Here is a 14,481-nt window from a genome sequence, read left to right as displayed (position 1 = left end):
GCTATTAAGCAGCCCCTAACCCAAGTCAGATGACACAGGCTAGCCACAGGTTTTTAATTGCAGCATAGACATGTCCTCAAAATCTTTAAAGATGCTCCCCAACCTACTATCAAAGCATCAGTAACCATGGTACTGGTAATTTGGCGATGAGCAGAAGGCACCCCTTGCATACATTGTTCTGATTTGCCCACCACTCCAGGGACTCCAGGATTGCTGAAGGCATTCTGACTAGGCTGTCCAAAGACTCAGTTTGGGAAATAAAACCAATTTCAACCACCCTTGAAGACTACAGAGGCAGAATCTCACATGTTGAACTTTGCAAATATGTGAAGCCATGTAGCCTAGCAACCTCAAGCATACAAGAACTGTGGTTAAGGAGTGAAATTTGAAGAACAGACATAGGCAGCAAATTCCCTGAAATCACTCACATGGGAGAAAGGTCTGTGAACTCACAGTGTCTAGCAGGATCCCAATTAATTGTTTTTGGTTTTTTTTTTGCACTGGAATTAATGTGGATTTTCCTTTGTTCAAGATCAGTCCCAGCCAACCAAAGACACTGTGTGAACTGGATGTGACACAGGACTTTGCCATCGGATTTGCCCCTCACTAACCAATCATCCAAGTAAGCAAAGACATGAATCCCCATTCTCCTGAGATAGGCCGCCACTACTCTCTGACATTTGGTAAACACATGTGGGGCTGAAGACAGGCCAAAAGGAAGTACTGTCTATTGATTAATGTTAACCCATCCCTATAAATCTCAGAAACCTGCTGTGGCTTGGTAAAACTGCTACATTGAAATAGGCATCTTGAAGATAGAGGGGAGGAAACCAGTTGTGACTCAGCAAGGGGAGAATTGTGGCTACGGTGACCACATGGAATCTTATATTTGATGTACTTAGTGAGACCTCAAAGGCTGAGTATAGGTCTCAGTTCTCTCCTACACCCCTGTCTCTGACTTGGGAATCAGGATGTAAGGTGAGAAGAACTCCTTTCTCAGCTCTTGAAGGGGAACTTCTTCTATGATCTCTGAAGCATGTAGAGTCTATAGCTGCTGAAATGGGTCCCTCAAAAGGAACAGGGTAGGAAGGAAGGATAGTTAAGAATTGGAATGCATACCCAAATCCCATAATGCTTAAGACCCATCTGTCTGTGGTTACTGCTTCCCAAGCATTGCAAAAGTGGAACAGCCTCTTCCCAAATGGGGGGAATATGATCGGGGGGAAGTTGTGTACGACTAGAATGCTGACTTCAAAGGTGGAGTCAAGTTACCTATTTGCCAAAAAGTGAATGGGGACAGGCCTGTTAGTTAAAAAATTGCAGAGGAGAAGGTCCTCCGCTTCCAACATGTCTTCTCCTGGAGGAGTCCTGCTGCTTAGAAAGATAAGCTGTCCATCTAAAATACCACTGGGAGCATTGACAGTATTGTTGCTGATTCTGCTGCCTACGGTAATGCCATTTTTTAATAGCTGGGGTACAGATTTCCAATAAAGGACGAAGTGGCTAAAAAGAGTCTTTTAAAAATATATAGTTTCATCATTTTTTTCAGGAAAAAAAAAAGGTCCATCAAAAGGGAGGTCTTCTATATTCTGTTGGACAGGAGGAGCTATTCCAGAGTTCTGTAACCAAAACGCTCTTCTTACTGTTACAGCTGAGGCCATAATTCTGGAGGAAGAGTCTGCTACATCAAGCACTGATTGCAGTGAAGTCTTAGCAACTTGATGACCTTTATAAATACCAGGAATGATTTAAGTTGCTGGAAGATGCCAAGAAAGAAATTATCTGTAAATCTTGACTTCACGTTCCAATTTACAAAACTGTATTTATATAAAAGTGCCTGCTGCTTAGCAGTGCACATTTGTAGTGAAGAGGTAGAAAAAAATATCTCCCCCCATTTAATCCAATCTCTTGGACTCTTTCTCTGGGCATCAACTTGTATCTCCTCTCTCACTTGCAGCAGTTACCACCACAGTTAGGGGCCAGATGAAAGTAAAAACATTCAAACCACTGAACGGGGACTTAGTAATGCTTGTCCCTGTGTTTTACTATGGGAGGCAAGGAAGCTGGCATGTGCCACAAAGTCGTTGCAGGCTCCAAAAGAGTATCATTTATAGGGAGCGATATCCTCCCTGGGGCTGAAGGCTAAAGAATGTCCATCTATTTATGGGTAATCTCTTGTATAAATTCACTTTAGATGCCCAAAGCTGTAGCCATCCTCCTTAGGAGGTCCTAGAGTAAGACAAAGTCTTCCAGAATAGGTAATGAATCTGGAATAGTGGAATCATGCTGTGAGAATGATGACAAAGGAAGTGGAGGAAATTAATTCCTGGGGCAAGGCCAATCCCTGTGATAGTGGGTCGCTCTGCTACATTGGAGATTCAGTGGGAGCAACGTCAATTTGTGTCTCCAGTTTGAGTGGGTCAAGTGAGACAACAGAAAGATTTGGTGGCCTTGCTCCTGAGTGAGCTGGGACCTTAAAGAACAGAGGGTGCCGCAACAGGGCCAATGAGGAAATGAACACGGTATAGAAGGCCAGGATTCTGAGCCCAAGTGCGAGGAAACGCCCAAATAATCAACAGGCTACAGAGGTGCCAAACCTGCTATGGCCACCAACCATTCCAATCTGTCTGAGGTCCAGCTCGAAAACTGCATCAGTACCAGGAATGGTACAGTAGTCAGTAATGTGAGCACCAGCTGCAAGATTCCAGGCACGCTAAAACTCATTACTAGAAAGGTCATTGGTACTGGAGCAGAGGTGAGTACTGTATCTGAGGAATAGGTGAGAATTGAAGGCATGAAAACTAGGATTAGTGTTGTTACTGGGGCCAAAGACAGTCCCGGTAGCAAAGGAGGATATTTCAATTGGACCAGATTCACCTCTCTAGCGAGTGAGCAGCTTTTTGACTTGTACCAAGAAAGATGCCAGAAACAGTCCATTGTCTGAAGCAACTACATTGGATGGTACTGAGGCCAGAGGAGACACTACTACAGCTGAGCACTCCTGTATCGAAGGAGAGTCCGGACAGAGAGGCAGAGTAAATCAGCTGCTGTCTGACGAGACCGTAAGGTCAATAGTGTCAGTGCCAAACCAATGTCATCAGTACTGGACACAATGGATATCCTACGGACAATGCTGGAATCAAACGTATGGAACTGATTTGTTCTTGCCTTGGTACCAGGGAGCAGGTAGATGTCCCTGGTCTAATTTGGGCACTTGAGGAGTCTCATTGATGTCCTGCACTCCTCTTAGAAGCACAGGAAGAATCTCGATGAGCCCTGGAGTGGTTGTGATTAGTCTTCTGAGGTCTCTTCCCAAGAGGGCCAGAGGAAGAATAGTTCCTTCTTCTCCAGGGAGAAGAATCTGAGACTGGCAGTCTATTGAAAGCCAGTGCCAGCTCCAAAGAAGTTTAAAGGACTGGGTGATCTATGGAAGGTCCCAGAGCCGAACTGTGCATCATGGCTTGTTCCAGGAGGTGTTGCAGTAAATCTATGTCTGAAGCAACATACACTCTCTTTTTGAAAAAACAGCAGATAAAGAAAAATGCACTAATATGCCGTTCTCCCAGGGACAACACACACAGACTACAGGGATCACTATTCTTAATAGCTACCCCGCAAAAAGGACATGTTTAAAACCTGGTGAAGGCACAGCACTAGAGTAACTAACAACAACTACTTAAACTATTTAACTAAATAACAAAAGGGTACTACTGAGCTAAAACTATTTACAAAGCACACAGAGAAATCTCGCCGTGGCGCAGTAAACCAGTGGGGAAAAAAAGGACAGGGAACTCCAACTCAGTTCCTTCTCATCGCCCGCTGCCTGTGGTGGTAGGATGCAGAATGTCCACCAACTTATGTGGGTTTTCTTGGACCAGTTCCACCTGGATTCACAGGGAATTAACCAACCTGCTAACGAACTCTTGCTATGTTTTAAAGTAATCTGGAATAAGTGAAAATGAATCAGGACAGAAGGCTTTGCCTGGTGATGCAGATGAATTGTTGGCAATAGAAAAGAGTCCTCAACCTCCAACTCCAATGGTTGTTGCACCATGGGTACTAAAAGATTGGGTATCTGGGGCAGGTTGTTACCAAGGCCTGTACTAGGCACAGGACCTTCTATGTCATTGGGATGCACTGAAGAGCTTTGTCTAGACTGCTCTTGGGAACCCGATCCAGAAGCTAACAGAATGTCCCATGGGTTCCCATACGGCCATTTGTATATATGGTATGGGGGGGGGGGACAGACAGGCACCTGGCAAACAACCATGGTGATCTCTTTCTTGATCTGCTACTGTATTGATGACTACAACATTATTAGTTTTTGCCACTGAAGAATGAATGGGAGCTAGTCTAGATCTTCTCTTCAGTAAAGAGACACACAGCTCCTCCTCTGAATTCAACAAACAGAAACAGTAGTCCCTGTGAGACAGGGATCTCAAACTCAAATCACGATACAAAAGTATAGTCAAAAATGAAAAAAATGAAGCGTAATATAGTACGCTATTAAAAGTCAATATATTAACTTTTTTAAAACTGTAATGCGAAGAGGGGTTTTAACAAAATATAAACACCTGTAACTATTCCTTATGTGGTCAGTAAAACTGATGATGATCTACACTAACAGTCCATCAACATAACTATAATGGCAGGAACTTTTTAAAGTAACTATTCATACAAAATACATTGCCACTTTTAACAAACATTCTTCCCAACTACTCACAGCAAAGAAACATGCTGAACTTCATACCTCAGACTACTCATCTAGTCCGTGAGGTCCCGCCCCTTCCCCCCCATTCCAATCCCTTCCCCAAATTCCCCGCCCCAACTCCACCCCCTCCATGCCTCCACCCCTGAGCATGCTACATCCCCGCTCCTCCCTCCCTCCCGGAAAGTCCTAAGCACCGCCAAACAGCTGTTTGACGGTGGGAAGCACTGGGAGGTAGGTGGAGGAGGGGGGATGCGGCACGCACAGGGGGAGGGAGGGGAGCTTGGCTGCTGGTGCAGTCGGCGCCTATGGCAGGCCGCAGGAAATAAGTACGGCCCACATGTTTGAGACTCCTGCTGTGAGATGTAGCTGTATGTATCATCTTCAGAACCGGTACAAGAGATTTAAGCCTCACTGGTACTGCATGTCTTGAAGTTGGTACTAGAGATTACCTGACCATAGAAGTAAAAGTATCTGATGGGATTGGTACCAAGCAGGGAGCCCAGTCAATGCATCAAAAAAATGCATTAACTGTGGTACCGACTGCATGACTTGAGCAGAATTTCAATATTCTGCCATAGTAGACGGTTTGTATGGATTCCCCCAAGTAAGTTCTTTGCCATTGCATCAGCTACTGCTGTCATCGGTAGCAAAATTGCTTGTGGCAGTGCTAAAGTTGGTGCTTCAACTAATAGTCTCACTTGTGCTGGCCTCGATGTTACCTCAGGAGGTACCAAGTCAATGACTAAGCTTCCTGTAGAAGTCCAACCGTTAGTAAGAACAAGCTGCGAGTCTCCACACACACTCTAACCTTGCTACACAATGGTTCCCTGAAGACTTACTGAAGCTTCACAGTGTCTCCCAAGTGCCCTTTAGAAGAGGAACTCTCTTTTGCTTTTGAAGTCAGATTTCATCCTGAGACTAACTTGTGGCTCTTACAAGGTGGTCTCAGAGAAGGAAAACACTTCTTCTCCAGTTGCAGAATCTCTGACCCCACACAACAGGGAAGTCAGAAAGAGCCATAGGAGAACCACTTGAGGCCAAAAGAGAAGAGCTGGGTCTGGACAACCCAGGTCCAAGGAGGGAAGCATGGTATACTCCCTGAGGTAGTCTCTCAACCTAATGTTCCTGGACTTCTGGGTCCTCTTTTTAAAGATCTACAAATAGAGCACCTATCTTTAATATGTCCCTGGCCAAGACAAAGCAGGCAGCAGGTATAAGGGTCACTAACTGGCTGAGACCCTGCACACGAAACAGTGCTTGAAACCAGGAGACTTGGGCATAACCAAGCTCCTGGTACCAAGCAAAAACAAGCTTGGAAAAGTAAACATAAAAAACCTTTACAAAAACAGAAATAAAATATTGCCAAGGAGGAAAAAAAAACATGTATAACCTAAACTACTATTTATAATATGAAGAAAAAGCTTTCCGCAGAGGAAAAAAGGAAACCTTGAGCAACAGTCCACAGACGGCGCCACAGGTAGCAAGAAGGAACTGAAGAGAGCATGGGGGCAACTCCACCCTTTACACCCTCAGCTGGATGTAAGAAGTGCATAGCACATGCGCTGCCCTGATAGGTACCACTAAGGAAAACTCTGGCTAGACACACTAGTACATTATATACACACACGGGGGGGGGGGGAGGAGAGAGAGAGAGAGAGAGAATAGACAGTGCAGTCTCTCAAAGAAGAACCAGCCCTTTCCACTTCTGTTTCACTGAGAACAAGTTAAGGGAATGTTCATTAGCTTCATTTTATTGGGTAAAGTTATATTTTGGTAATTGACTTGTCTTTGTTTCTGTCATATCAGTAAGAAAAATAACAGTGACTCTCATTCTGGAACAGCCAAGGCAGCAGGCTTGGATAAATCCAAATGTTTTTTCTGAAAGATGCCTTACTGTTAAATAGATAAGCTGCCCTACTGAGAAGTTGCATACCGCAACACAAAAGTTATGATAAGTGGGTTCTAAAATTCCAAAGAGGGAAAAGGCATGGCTTTTGAGGTGAACAGGTTAAAATACAACTCAGCATTATTATCCACGATACAGAGTTGAGGTGAAACTTGTTAAACTTACAAGTTTCCTATTTTTTTTGTACTTCCACACAAATATTTAAGTTTTTACAAAATAGGGGTGAAGGGGAAGGAAAGAATGGGAGGCCTCCTCATATCATTTTCAACCTTCCTCACACATACAATCCAAGTAAAAGAAAATTATTTTTAAACAAATGTTATTGAAAGTAATGTAATAGATTAGTATTTTGGTGAGATGTGGTGTGCTCCCCGTCCCCCATCCCTATGTGTTAAAAATAAGCTGATCAATCATACTCATTGGTATATAAGAAAAAATGCCATCTGACATCACAATAAGTAGATTTACATTAGTCACTTATCCTGCACAAAAAAGAAAAGGAGAACTTGTGGCACCTTAGAGACTAACAAATTTATTTGAGCATAAGCTTTCATGAGCTACAGCCTGCACAAGCAGTAAGTTTCTAAAGGTCCTAGGTGCCCTCTAATTACCAGTTAAATAACATGAATGTTAATAGGAGTATTTATTTGCCCTAAGGGCAAAAGAGACTTTTGTTAACTGTGTCTATTTTGCCATTAGTAAAATTCAGAAGTCTTCTTTTGGAGTTTTCTTATTGTAAATTGGTGATTGGTACTTACGCTTTCAACTCAGCAAATCTCACTAGGATCCGAGCATAGTTCTCATTTTGGCTGTGTTTTTCTGCAGGTAGTGCAGCAACTGCTTGACTGTAACGGCCAATCAATTTATTCAATAGACTAATATCAGTCTGAGGTATACCCTTTTTTTCCAATTTAAGCAAGAAACTCAGCCAGTCTTCCGGATTATTTGCAGTCATCATAATTTGATTAACAGTGCCAGAGTTATCTAAGAAAAAAAAGCAACAACCAAATACATTCTTAGGTTTACGGTTATAAATACATATATACATACACAAATATGAACACTAAATGAAAGGGGGAAAATGTCAATATTTGCAAAAAATTCTAAATATGAGTAATCTACAAACAAGTGCAGTTACTGAAAGAAAGGATCTAAGCAGCATTATCAAGAGGAGCTGAAATTTGTCACTTGTTTTGGGCATCACTCTTTAGTCTTAAAAAGACTAAAAAGAAAATACTGAAGTAGATTAAACTGTTTTTGTTTAATAGTTCTCAAACTAGTTGACTTGAGCATCAATTGCAGTAAGAGTGAAAATGCAGATTAAGAAAAAAAAATACCTGTTGTATCAGCTGAGACTTTAGTAAAATTAAGCTCATCAGTAACATTGTCTTCATTTTTATATTTATTTTTCAGGTCTCTGACTCGATTCATGATTGAAGCAATTGTCAGTCCTCTTTCGCTTAAATCCTCCTCCTCCATCTCTAGACACAGATAAAAGACAGGGTAACTACTGCAGAGTTCTGTTGCAGTCAAGGTACAAGTGAAAGCTTCTGTTGCAAATAGCCGTTAAAAAAGCCTGAGAGGTTTCCTCATATATATTTTGAGGATTAAGACCATTCCATATCTACCATACTTATTTCAGCAAAAGTTAAGAACTTCTGTTATCAAGGCAATTTTAATTATACTCTTGAAACAAGTTACTTGTTACTAGTTTGTTAATGGTATCTACAACCTAGCATTACTTTTTTCCTACATATACACAAACAAGTATTTAAGAGCGTTCTTTGAATGCAGGGTGTGCAATGCTGTTCAACAACATAGCTCTTTGAAATTTTTCAGAGCAATTTATTCTTTGATGGATTTGACTCAATAGTTCATTTCAATTGAATGTTACCGTCTAAAAAAGTGCAATTAAAAAAAGGTCTGATGCCCTTAAGTGAAATAAACACATATACAAATATTTTTTTAAAAGTCACACACACATGCATTTCAAAGTATTTGGTTGTTATGGTTCCTGCAGACACCTGGCTTTACAGTGCTGTAAGATTCCAAGGTGCTTTACAAGAGTATTACAAGCTAGATCCCTCTCCCAAAGTTGCAGCCTAAATAAGACATTATACAGACAGTATGCCTTGAGACAGCAATTTAAAGCTGAAAGCTACTAATATTTGTTGCTATGCTCTGGAGTGCAGTGCTTGTAGTGCTAGGAGGTGATTGTGAAGGGTGCAGACAATGTACTATGAAGGTTTAAGAAAATTGCCTGTTGCTTTGCAGGGCTCTGTTTGCTTTCAATTAATAGAATAAAGATGGTTTTCAAACCAAAAAAATTCTTTTATTAAAAAACAACAACCGAAGGAGAGACAAAAAAACACATCAGCCCTGAGGTGGATGGGGAAAGGGAGGATCCCAGGAGGAGGTGGGGTCCTGGGACAGTTAAAGGTTTGTGTTTCATATCCAATCTTCTCCTTTGGAGTACAGTGCAGTGGGTACTGTACTTCAGCAGGGCTAAACTGCAGAGGGCGTTGAGTGCAGTGGGTACTGGGAGTTTGCAGTCCTGGACTGTGTCGGGGAAGGATTGGAATGCAGCAGGTACAGACTGGAGCCAGGAGGTTGATACGGGTGTGTTGGCGGTGTCTGGGGTGCAGGTGAGAAAGAGTTTTGCGACAGCTGCTGCAGGGGAGGGCGGGTGCGGAGCTGCTTGGTTTGCAGTGCTAGTAGCACCTGGAGCATGTCCACCTGGGGCTCCATAATGTTTAAGAGCCGCTCTATGGCTTCATTCTGGCATGCCACGTTCTCCTTTCAGTCCCTATTCTCGCTGTCCCGCCACTCCTTCGATTCTTGTTTTTCAGCCACACAGTGCATCATGACATCACGCAGAGTCCTTTTTAGTTCTTCCTGGCTTAATTCTGCACAGCCATTCAGCTGGCAATTATAAAGAGGGAAGCTTGACTCCCAAGGTCATATCTGTGAAGCCAAAATGCAACATTTTACAGAAGCAGTATTTTTTGCAAAACACAGACCACTGATTCAGTGATTTAAAACACAGCCACTATTCACATACCTGTCACTAACTGGCTGACCCCAAGCAAGCACTCATGAGCCACAAGACCCTCAAAATGGTGAGTAACCGCAGGGCCAGGGAAATCAGTGTTCCAGGACTGTACTGTACACTGAGCACGTGGCTTATGGGGAAAGCCAGTACTGGGGGGGAGGGGGCCCCTTATAATCATTCCTGTCCCCACATTTTCCATAGGCTGTGTTCATTATGGAAGATATCTCACTGCTAAGGATGAGCGGGGAATCAAAGGAGGGTCTTCTCCAAGACTGCGGCCTCTGCCCTGGCCCTTATGCGGCATGCCAGTGTGCGGCAATGGTCCTCAGACCCCCCACCACCACCCTGTGACGGTAGAGTGGTGAGTGAAAGTTGCCCTTAATGGGGCAAGAAACAAAGCAGCTCAGCCAAAGAACCTGCGGCAGTGGATTGCCCAGTATCTCCACGAGAGTTTCCTGGAGAGCTTAAATCCTCCTGGAGAGGCAGATTCCTGTGAAGTGAGGGAGTCAATCAACAAACTGCTCTGCCTCTCAGACTAGGCATGTGGTGGTACGCACATCATACAGACACAAGCCAGGTTTCTGCAACCCTCCTGCCCCCAACAACTCACTTCAAAGCGATTCCCAAAATCAAAGCCACTTACCAGGGGCCTCCTCTCACATTTGTGCTTCGCCAAGCTCCGACAGCTGTGACTGGCTAGCCTCCTCTGGAGTAGAGAAGAGCTCCTGGCTGCATGCATCTCTGACCTCCAAGTCGTCTCTGCCTCTGGGTCCCCCCCAGCCCCGCCTCATCCAAAATTTCCTCCTTCTGGCTCGGTCCACTCTCGACTGGCACACAAGTCACTGAAGTATCCAAGGTGGCCTTCGCAGTGGAGGTGGGGTCGCCACCGAGCATCACGTCCAGCTCTTAGTAGAACCAGCAGCTAGTAGAACCATGGCAGTTTGCTTCCTGTGCCATGTGGTAGGCATTCCATAGATCCTTCACTATGACCCTGCACTGCAGCGTGTCCCGGTCATGGCCCCTTTCTGTCATGCATTGTGAAATCTGTCCGTTGATATCATAATTCCTACAGCTGGAGCACAGCTGAGACTGGACAGCCTCCTCTCCCCAAAGCTGATGAGATCCAGCAACTCGGCATTGCTCCAAGCGGGGGATCGCCTGGTACGTGGAGCAGGCATGGCCACCCGGAAAGATGTGCTGAGACTACTGCACGTGTCACCGAGCAAACAGGAAGGGGACTTTCAAAATTCCAAGGAATTTAAGGGGTGGGGCTCATGGTTGGTCACCTGAGGGCAGGGCAGTAGAGTTCAAACCAATGACCAGATAGGCAAGAACAAGCATTGTGGGACACCTCTCAGAGGCCAATCTTAGTGCTGAAGTCAATCAGTGTGCCTACACTGACACCGTGGCTCTGTAGCCCCAGCGCATAAAGCTGCACATCTCTTGTCAGGGTGATTTTTTTTTTTTTTTTTTAAACAGATCTGCAACTTGGCAGTTTCTGAACACTAAGTGGCTTGGCAGCGTGTACACCTCAGGAGTTACAATGCAGAAAGCTATTTTACTGCGCAGAAACTTGCCAGCGTAGACAAGGCCGGAGTCATGTTTCCATCAGAAGGCATTGTGCCTACAATGGTTAAAAGTAACCCCCTAAAATACTATACCATCCAGGGGGAAAAAACATAGCTTATTTTCCAGTTTCGTTTACTTTGACTATTGCTTACTTTGACAGCTTAATTTTAAAAGGGCCAAGTTTCTCCTAAACCCATTTTTCCATATTGTTCAGTTTAGTTAGCTTGATGGAACAAAGTTACAATATTTTCTATAACTAGGGGCAGGGCCCTAATGATTGGCCACAGATTTTGCCTTGTGGCACAGAGACCAGGTCATGTTAAAAAAAATCACTGCCTCCGGTTTCCACGACCCACCATGCTGAATTAACTGACAAAATGAATAGCCTATAAAAGGCTTTTACTAAAATATAAAGGGTCATGAGTTATTCAGTTTATTGTTTACTAAACAAAAAAAAAAAACAAAACAAAAAACCCAGACCACTTGTTCGAGAGTTCTTGTGAATCTGACACCACCGTTGTCAGTTTGATACAGACTTCAGATACAGAATGTCTCAAAATATACAGAGCCTATTCAAGTAAAAAAAATATATCCTCAAGTGATTTTAACTGGTTAAGAAATAACCCCTTTCAAAAACCAAAATGCATTCTTTAGAATTGCAGTTCAGTCTGTATTATGGTACACACTTTCTTTCATTCACCTCCCATCTCCTTTCTATGGTCACTGCTACATCTTGTGTCAAATTACATTTGAGTGTTTCAGGACAAGGGCTGTTCTACTATGCTCTTGTACAGTAATTAGCACAATGGCACTCTGATCGACTGATTGTAACAAGTACTACTGTAAAACAAAGTAATAAACAGCAACAACTGCACACTACAGAGAAAGTAAGACAAGAAGAAGAAAGGAGAAGCTTTCGAAGGTCATGAGCAACATGCACACTATCGACTTAAGAACATGAAGTAACAAGAACGTGGGCACTCGTTTGTTCAATATTTGTTTTGTTTAAGATGTATCTATCCCAAGTTCTAGGCACAGTTAATTACTAATCAAGATTAAAAGATAAACTTTCATACAGTAACTTGCCAATTCAAATCAGTCCAACTCCCAAAATATAGAATACAAGGAAAACCTCCCACATCTGATTACTCAATAGCCTGCAACTCGCCCTCATCCCAGATGGATGGGAAAATAAGTGGACCTCTCAGAATCTCAAAGGGATAAAATCCAGGCTTAGCCTGGTGGTTAGAGTGGAAAGCAAGTTCCAGAATTGAAGATCCTTCATAGAGAATACCCTGCCACCAGCCTCCATCCACATAAAACCAGAGAGCTATTAGCTCAATGGCCCCTCCCACTTGCAGCTGTGGCATTAGCAAAGTTGGACATGGTCTCAAAGAAAGGGCTGTTATGCCCAGGTTAAGCTCCCAACACCTATAAAATACTTATAAACGGCCAGCATCTATGATAACCTCTTACAGGCAAACTCCCCATAACTTGCCTTCATATGGCAGAGATATTTGCACTAACAGTGGGGGGAGGAGAGGATGTGAACATTGAGTATCTGGAAGTTTTCCCTCTAATTTTTCCTACCCATATGCAGAATTAATTTTGTTATGTGCACCAATGTGGAGGTGATGTGTGACACATCGCCTTCGTATTGGTGCACATAACAAAATTCATGTGGTGGGGCCAAGGAGTTTGGAGTGTGGGAGGGGGCTGAAGGCCGGGGCAGAGGGTTGGGGTGCTGGCTCTTGGGTGGGGCCAGGGATGAGGGGCTCAGAGCTGGGGAAGAGGGTTGGGGTGCAGGGGTGTGAGGACTCTGGCTAAGGGTGCAGGCTCCGGGGTGTGGCTCGGGATGAGGGGCTCAGGTTTGGGGCAGAGAGTAGAGGTACAGACTCTGGGGTGGGGCCAGGGATTTGGGGTTTGGGATACAGAAGGGTGCTCTGGGGCTTTCATCTTCCCAGCCCAGGTTAGCGAGCAGCCAAGCTCTAATGAGCTCCAGGAGCTTCTCCCTTTCGGGCAGGTGACTGCAATCCCATCCAACTCCCCCCCAAAAGCCAGCAGCTTGGCGAGTAACTCCCTGGTTGCACTGAACCACTTTCCCCTTTGCACGCCCAGCCGGGAAGGCATGTTAAAGCAAAGTAGGCAGCGACTCTGCTCTACAGCCCAGCCAGCTCACAGCTGCCCCCATGGCCACCAATGAGTGTTTCAACTAACAAGAAGCAATTAGCTCCCGATCCCAACTCCCCCCGGGCAGAGGCCCGGGAAGGCATAGAAACCCACTGCCTTCTGCTCACCAGGACCAACCACGGCCAGAGAGACTAAGCTGCTTTCACTGTCTCCACTGCCCACAAGCACCAGGGCGCACAGTACCTCCAATCTCTGAGACCACCACTAGCCCCAGTCCCCTCTTGCAGCCTCTGGACACTAGATCAGCAGCCCCAGCCCTCTCCTGTAGCCTATGGGCACGAGATCACTGGCCACAGCCCCCAGGCACGAGATCACCAGCCCTCTTCCCCCTCCTGCAGCCCCCAAGGGCGAGATCACCGGCTCCAGTCCTCCTGCAGCCCCCAGGAGTGAGCTCACCGGCTCCAGTCCCCTCCTGCAGCTTCTGAGCAGAGGGGAGAGGAACCTCTCCCCACTGTGGCAGCTCCGGGGCGGAGACTGCAGCTGGGTCGGGCCGGGGTAGAGGCGCCCCAGCCATGGCAGGTCCAGCCCGGGGTTCGGACCGTCCCTCCCCCAGCAGGTTGAGGGCCTGGTTAGGTGGGGGCCAGGGAGGGACACCCAACCTTGGCAGGTCCCTGGGCAGGTTCCGAGCATCTGCATGGTGCTAAATAGACTGTTGCGTGGCCCTGCAGCCATGCAGCTTACAGGGAACTTAGGTATCTGTTACCTTTAACCTTTAACTGTACAGCTTATGGCAGATGGAGTTCTTTAGCCCAGGAAGGCATCCTACCTTAGAGAAGTTGGGAAGAAAATGAGCATGTGTGACACTGCACTCCAAATATTCTTCACGGTGATATTATATGATTATGACATAATCAATGTATTTTATGCAAGATAAGTCATGTGAGGTTATGATTTGCTGAATATGATTATCCTATTTGTATGCATGTATCATTTTTGTATCTGAAGTTATGAATATTGACTATGTATCTGTATTTCAAATGTAGTTACACCTGGGTAACGCCCACTAGACAAGATGTTTTCAGTCTAGACAGCTGGTGGGGAAGGGCCATTAGG

At 44.8% G+C, this 14,481-nt stretch overlaps 1 protein-coding gene across 3 annotated transcripts in view; it reads right to left on the bottom strand.

Moving 5' to 3' along the window:
* TTK (TTK protein kinase) overlaps positions 1 to 14,481 on the bottom strand; it is a 100,166-nt gene that overhangs the window by 81,638 nt on the left and 4,047 nt on the right. For 2 of the 3 annotated variants that reach the window (XM_038397596.2, XM_043510552.1), the window contains exons 2-3: positions 7,955 to 8,098; positions 7,376 to 7,601 (exon numbers count right to left, since the gene is read on the bottom strand). In XM_038397596.2, coding sequence (XP_038253524.1) covers positions 7,376 to 7,601; positions 7,955 to 8,096 — 368 coding nt within the window. In that variant the 5' untranslated portion in view covers positions 8,097 to 8,098. The remainder of the gene's footprint in view (positions 1 to 7,375; positions 7,602 to 7,954; positions 8,099 to 14,481) is intronic. The other variant, XM_043510551.1, reaches the window with a different exon arrangement.

Source organism: Dermochelys coriacea, chromosome 3 (genome assembly GCF_009764565.3).
Source record: "Dermochelys coriacea isolate rDerCor1 chromosome 3, rDerCor1.pri.v4, whole genome shotgun sequence".
Lineage (NCBI taxonomy): Eukaryota > Metazoa > Chordata > Testudines > Dermochelyidae > Dermochelys > Dermochelys coriacea.
Note: the sequence above shows the minus strand (reverse complement) of the source record. Positions and strands in the feature narration are given on the sequence as shown.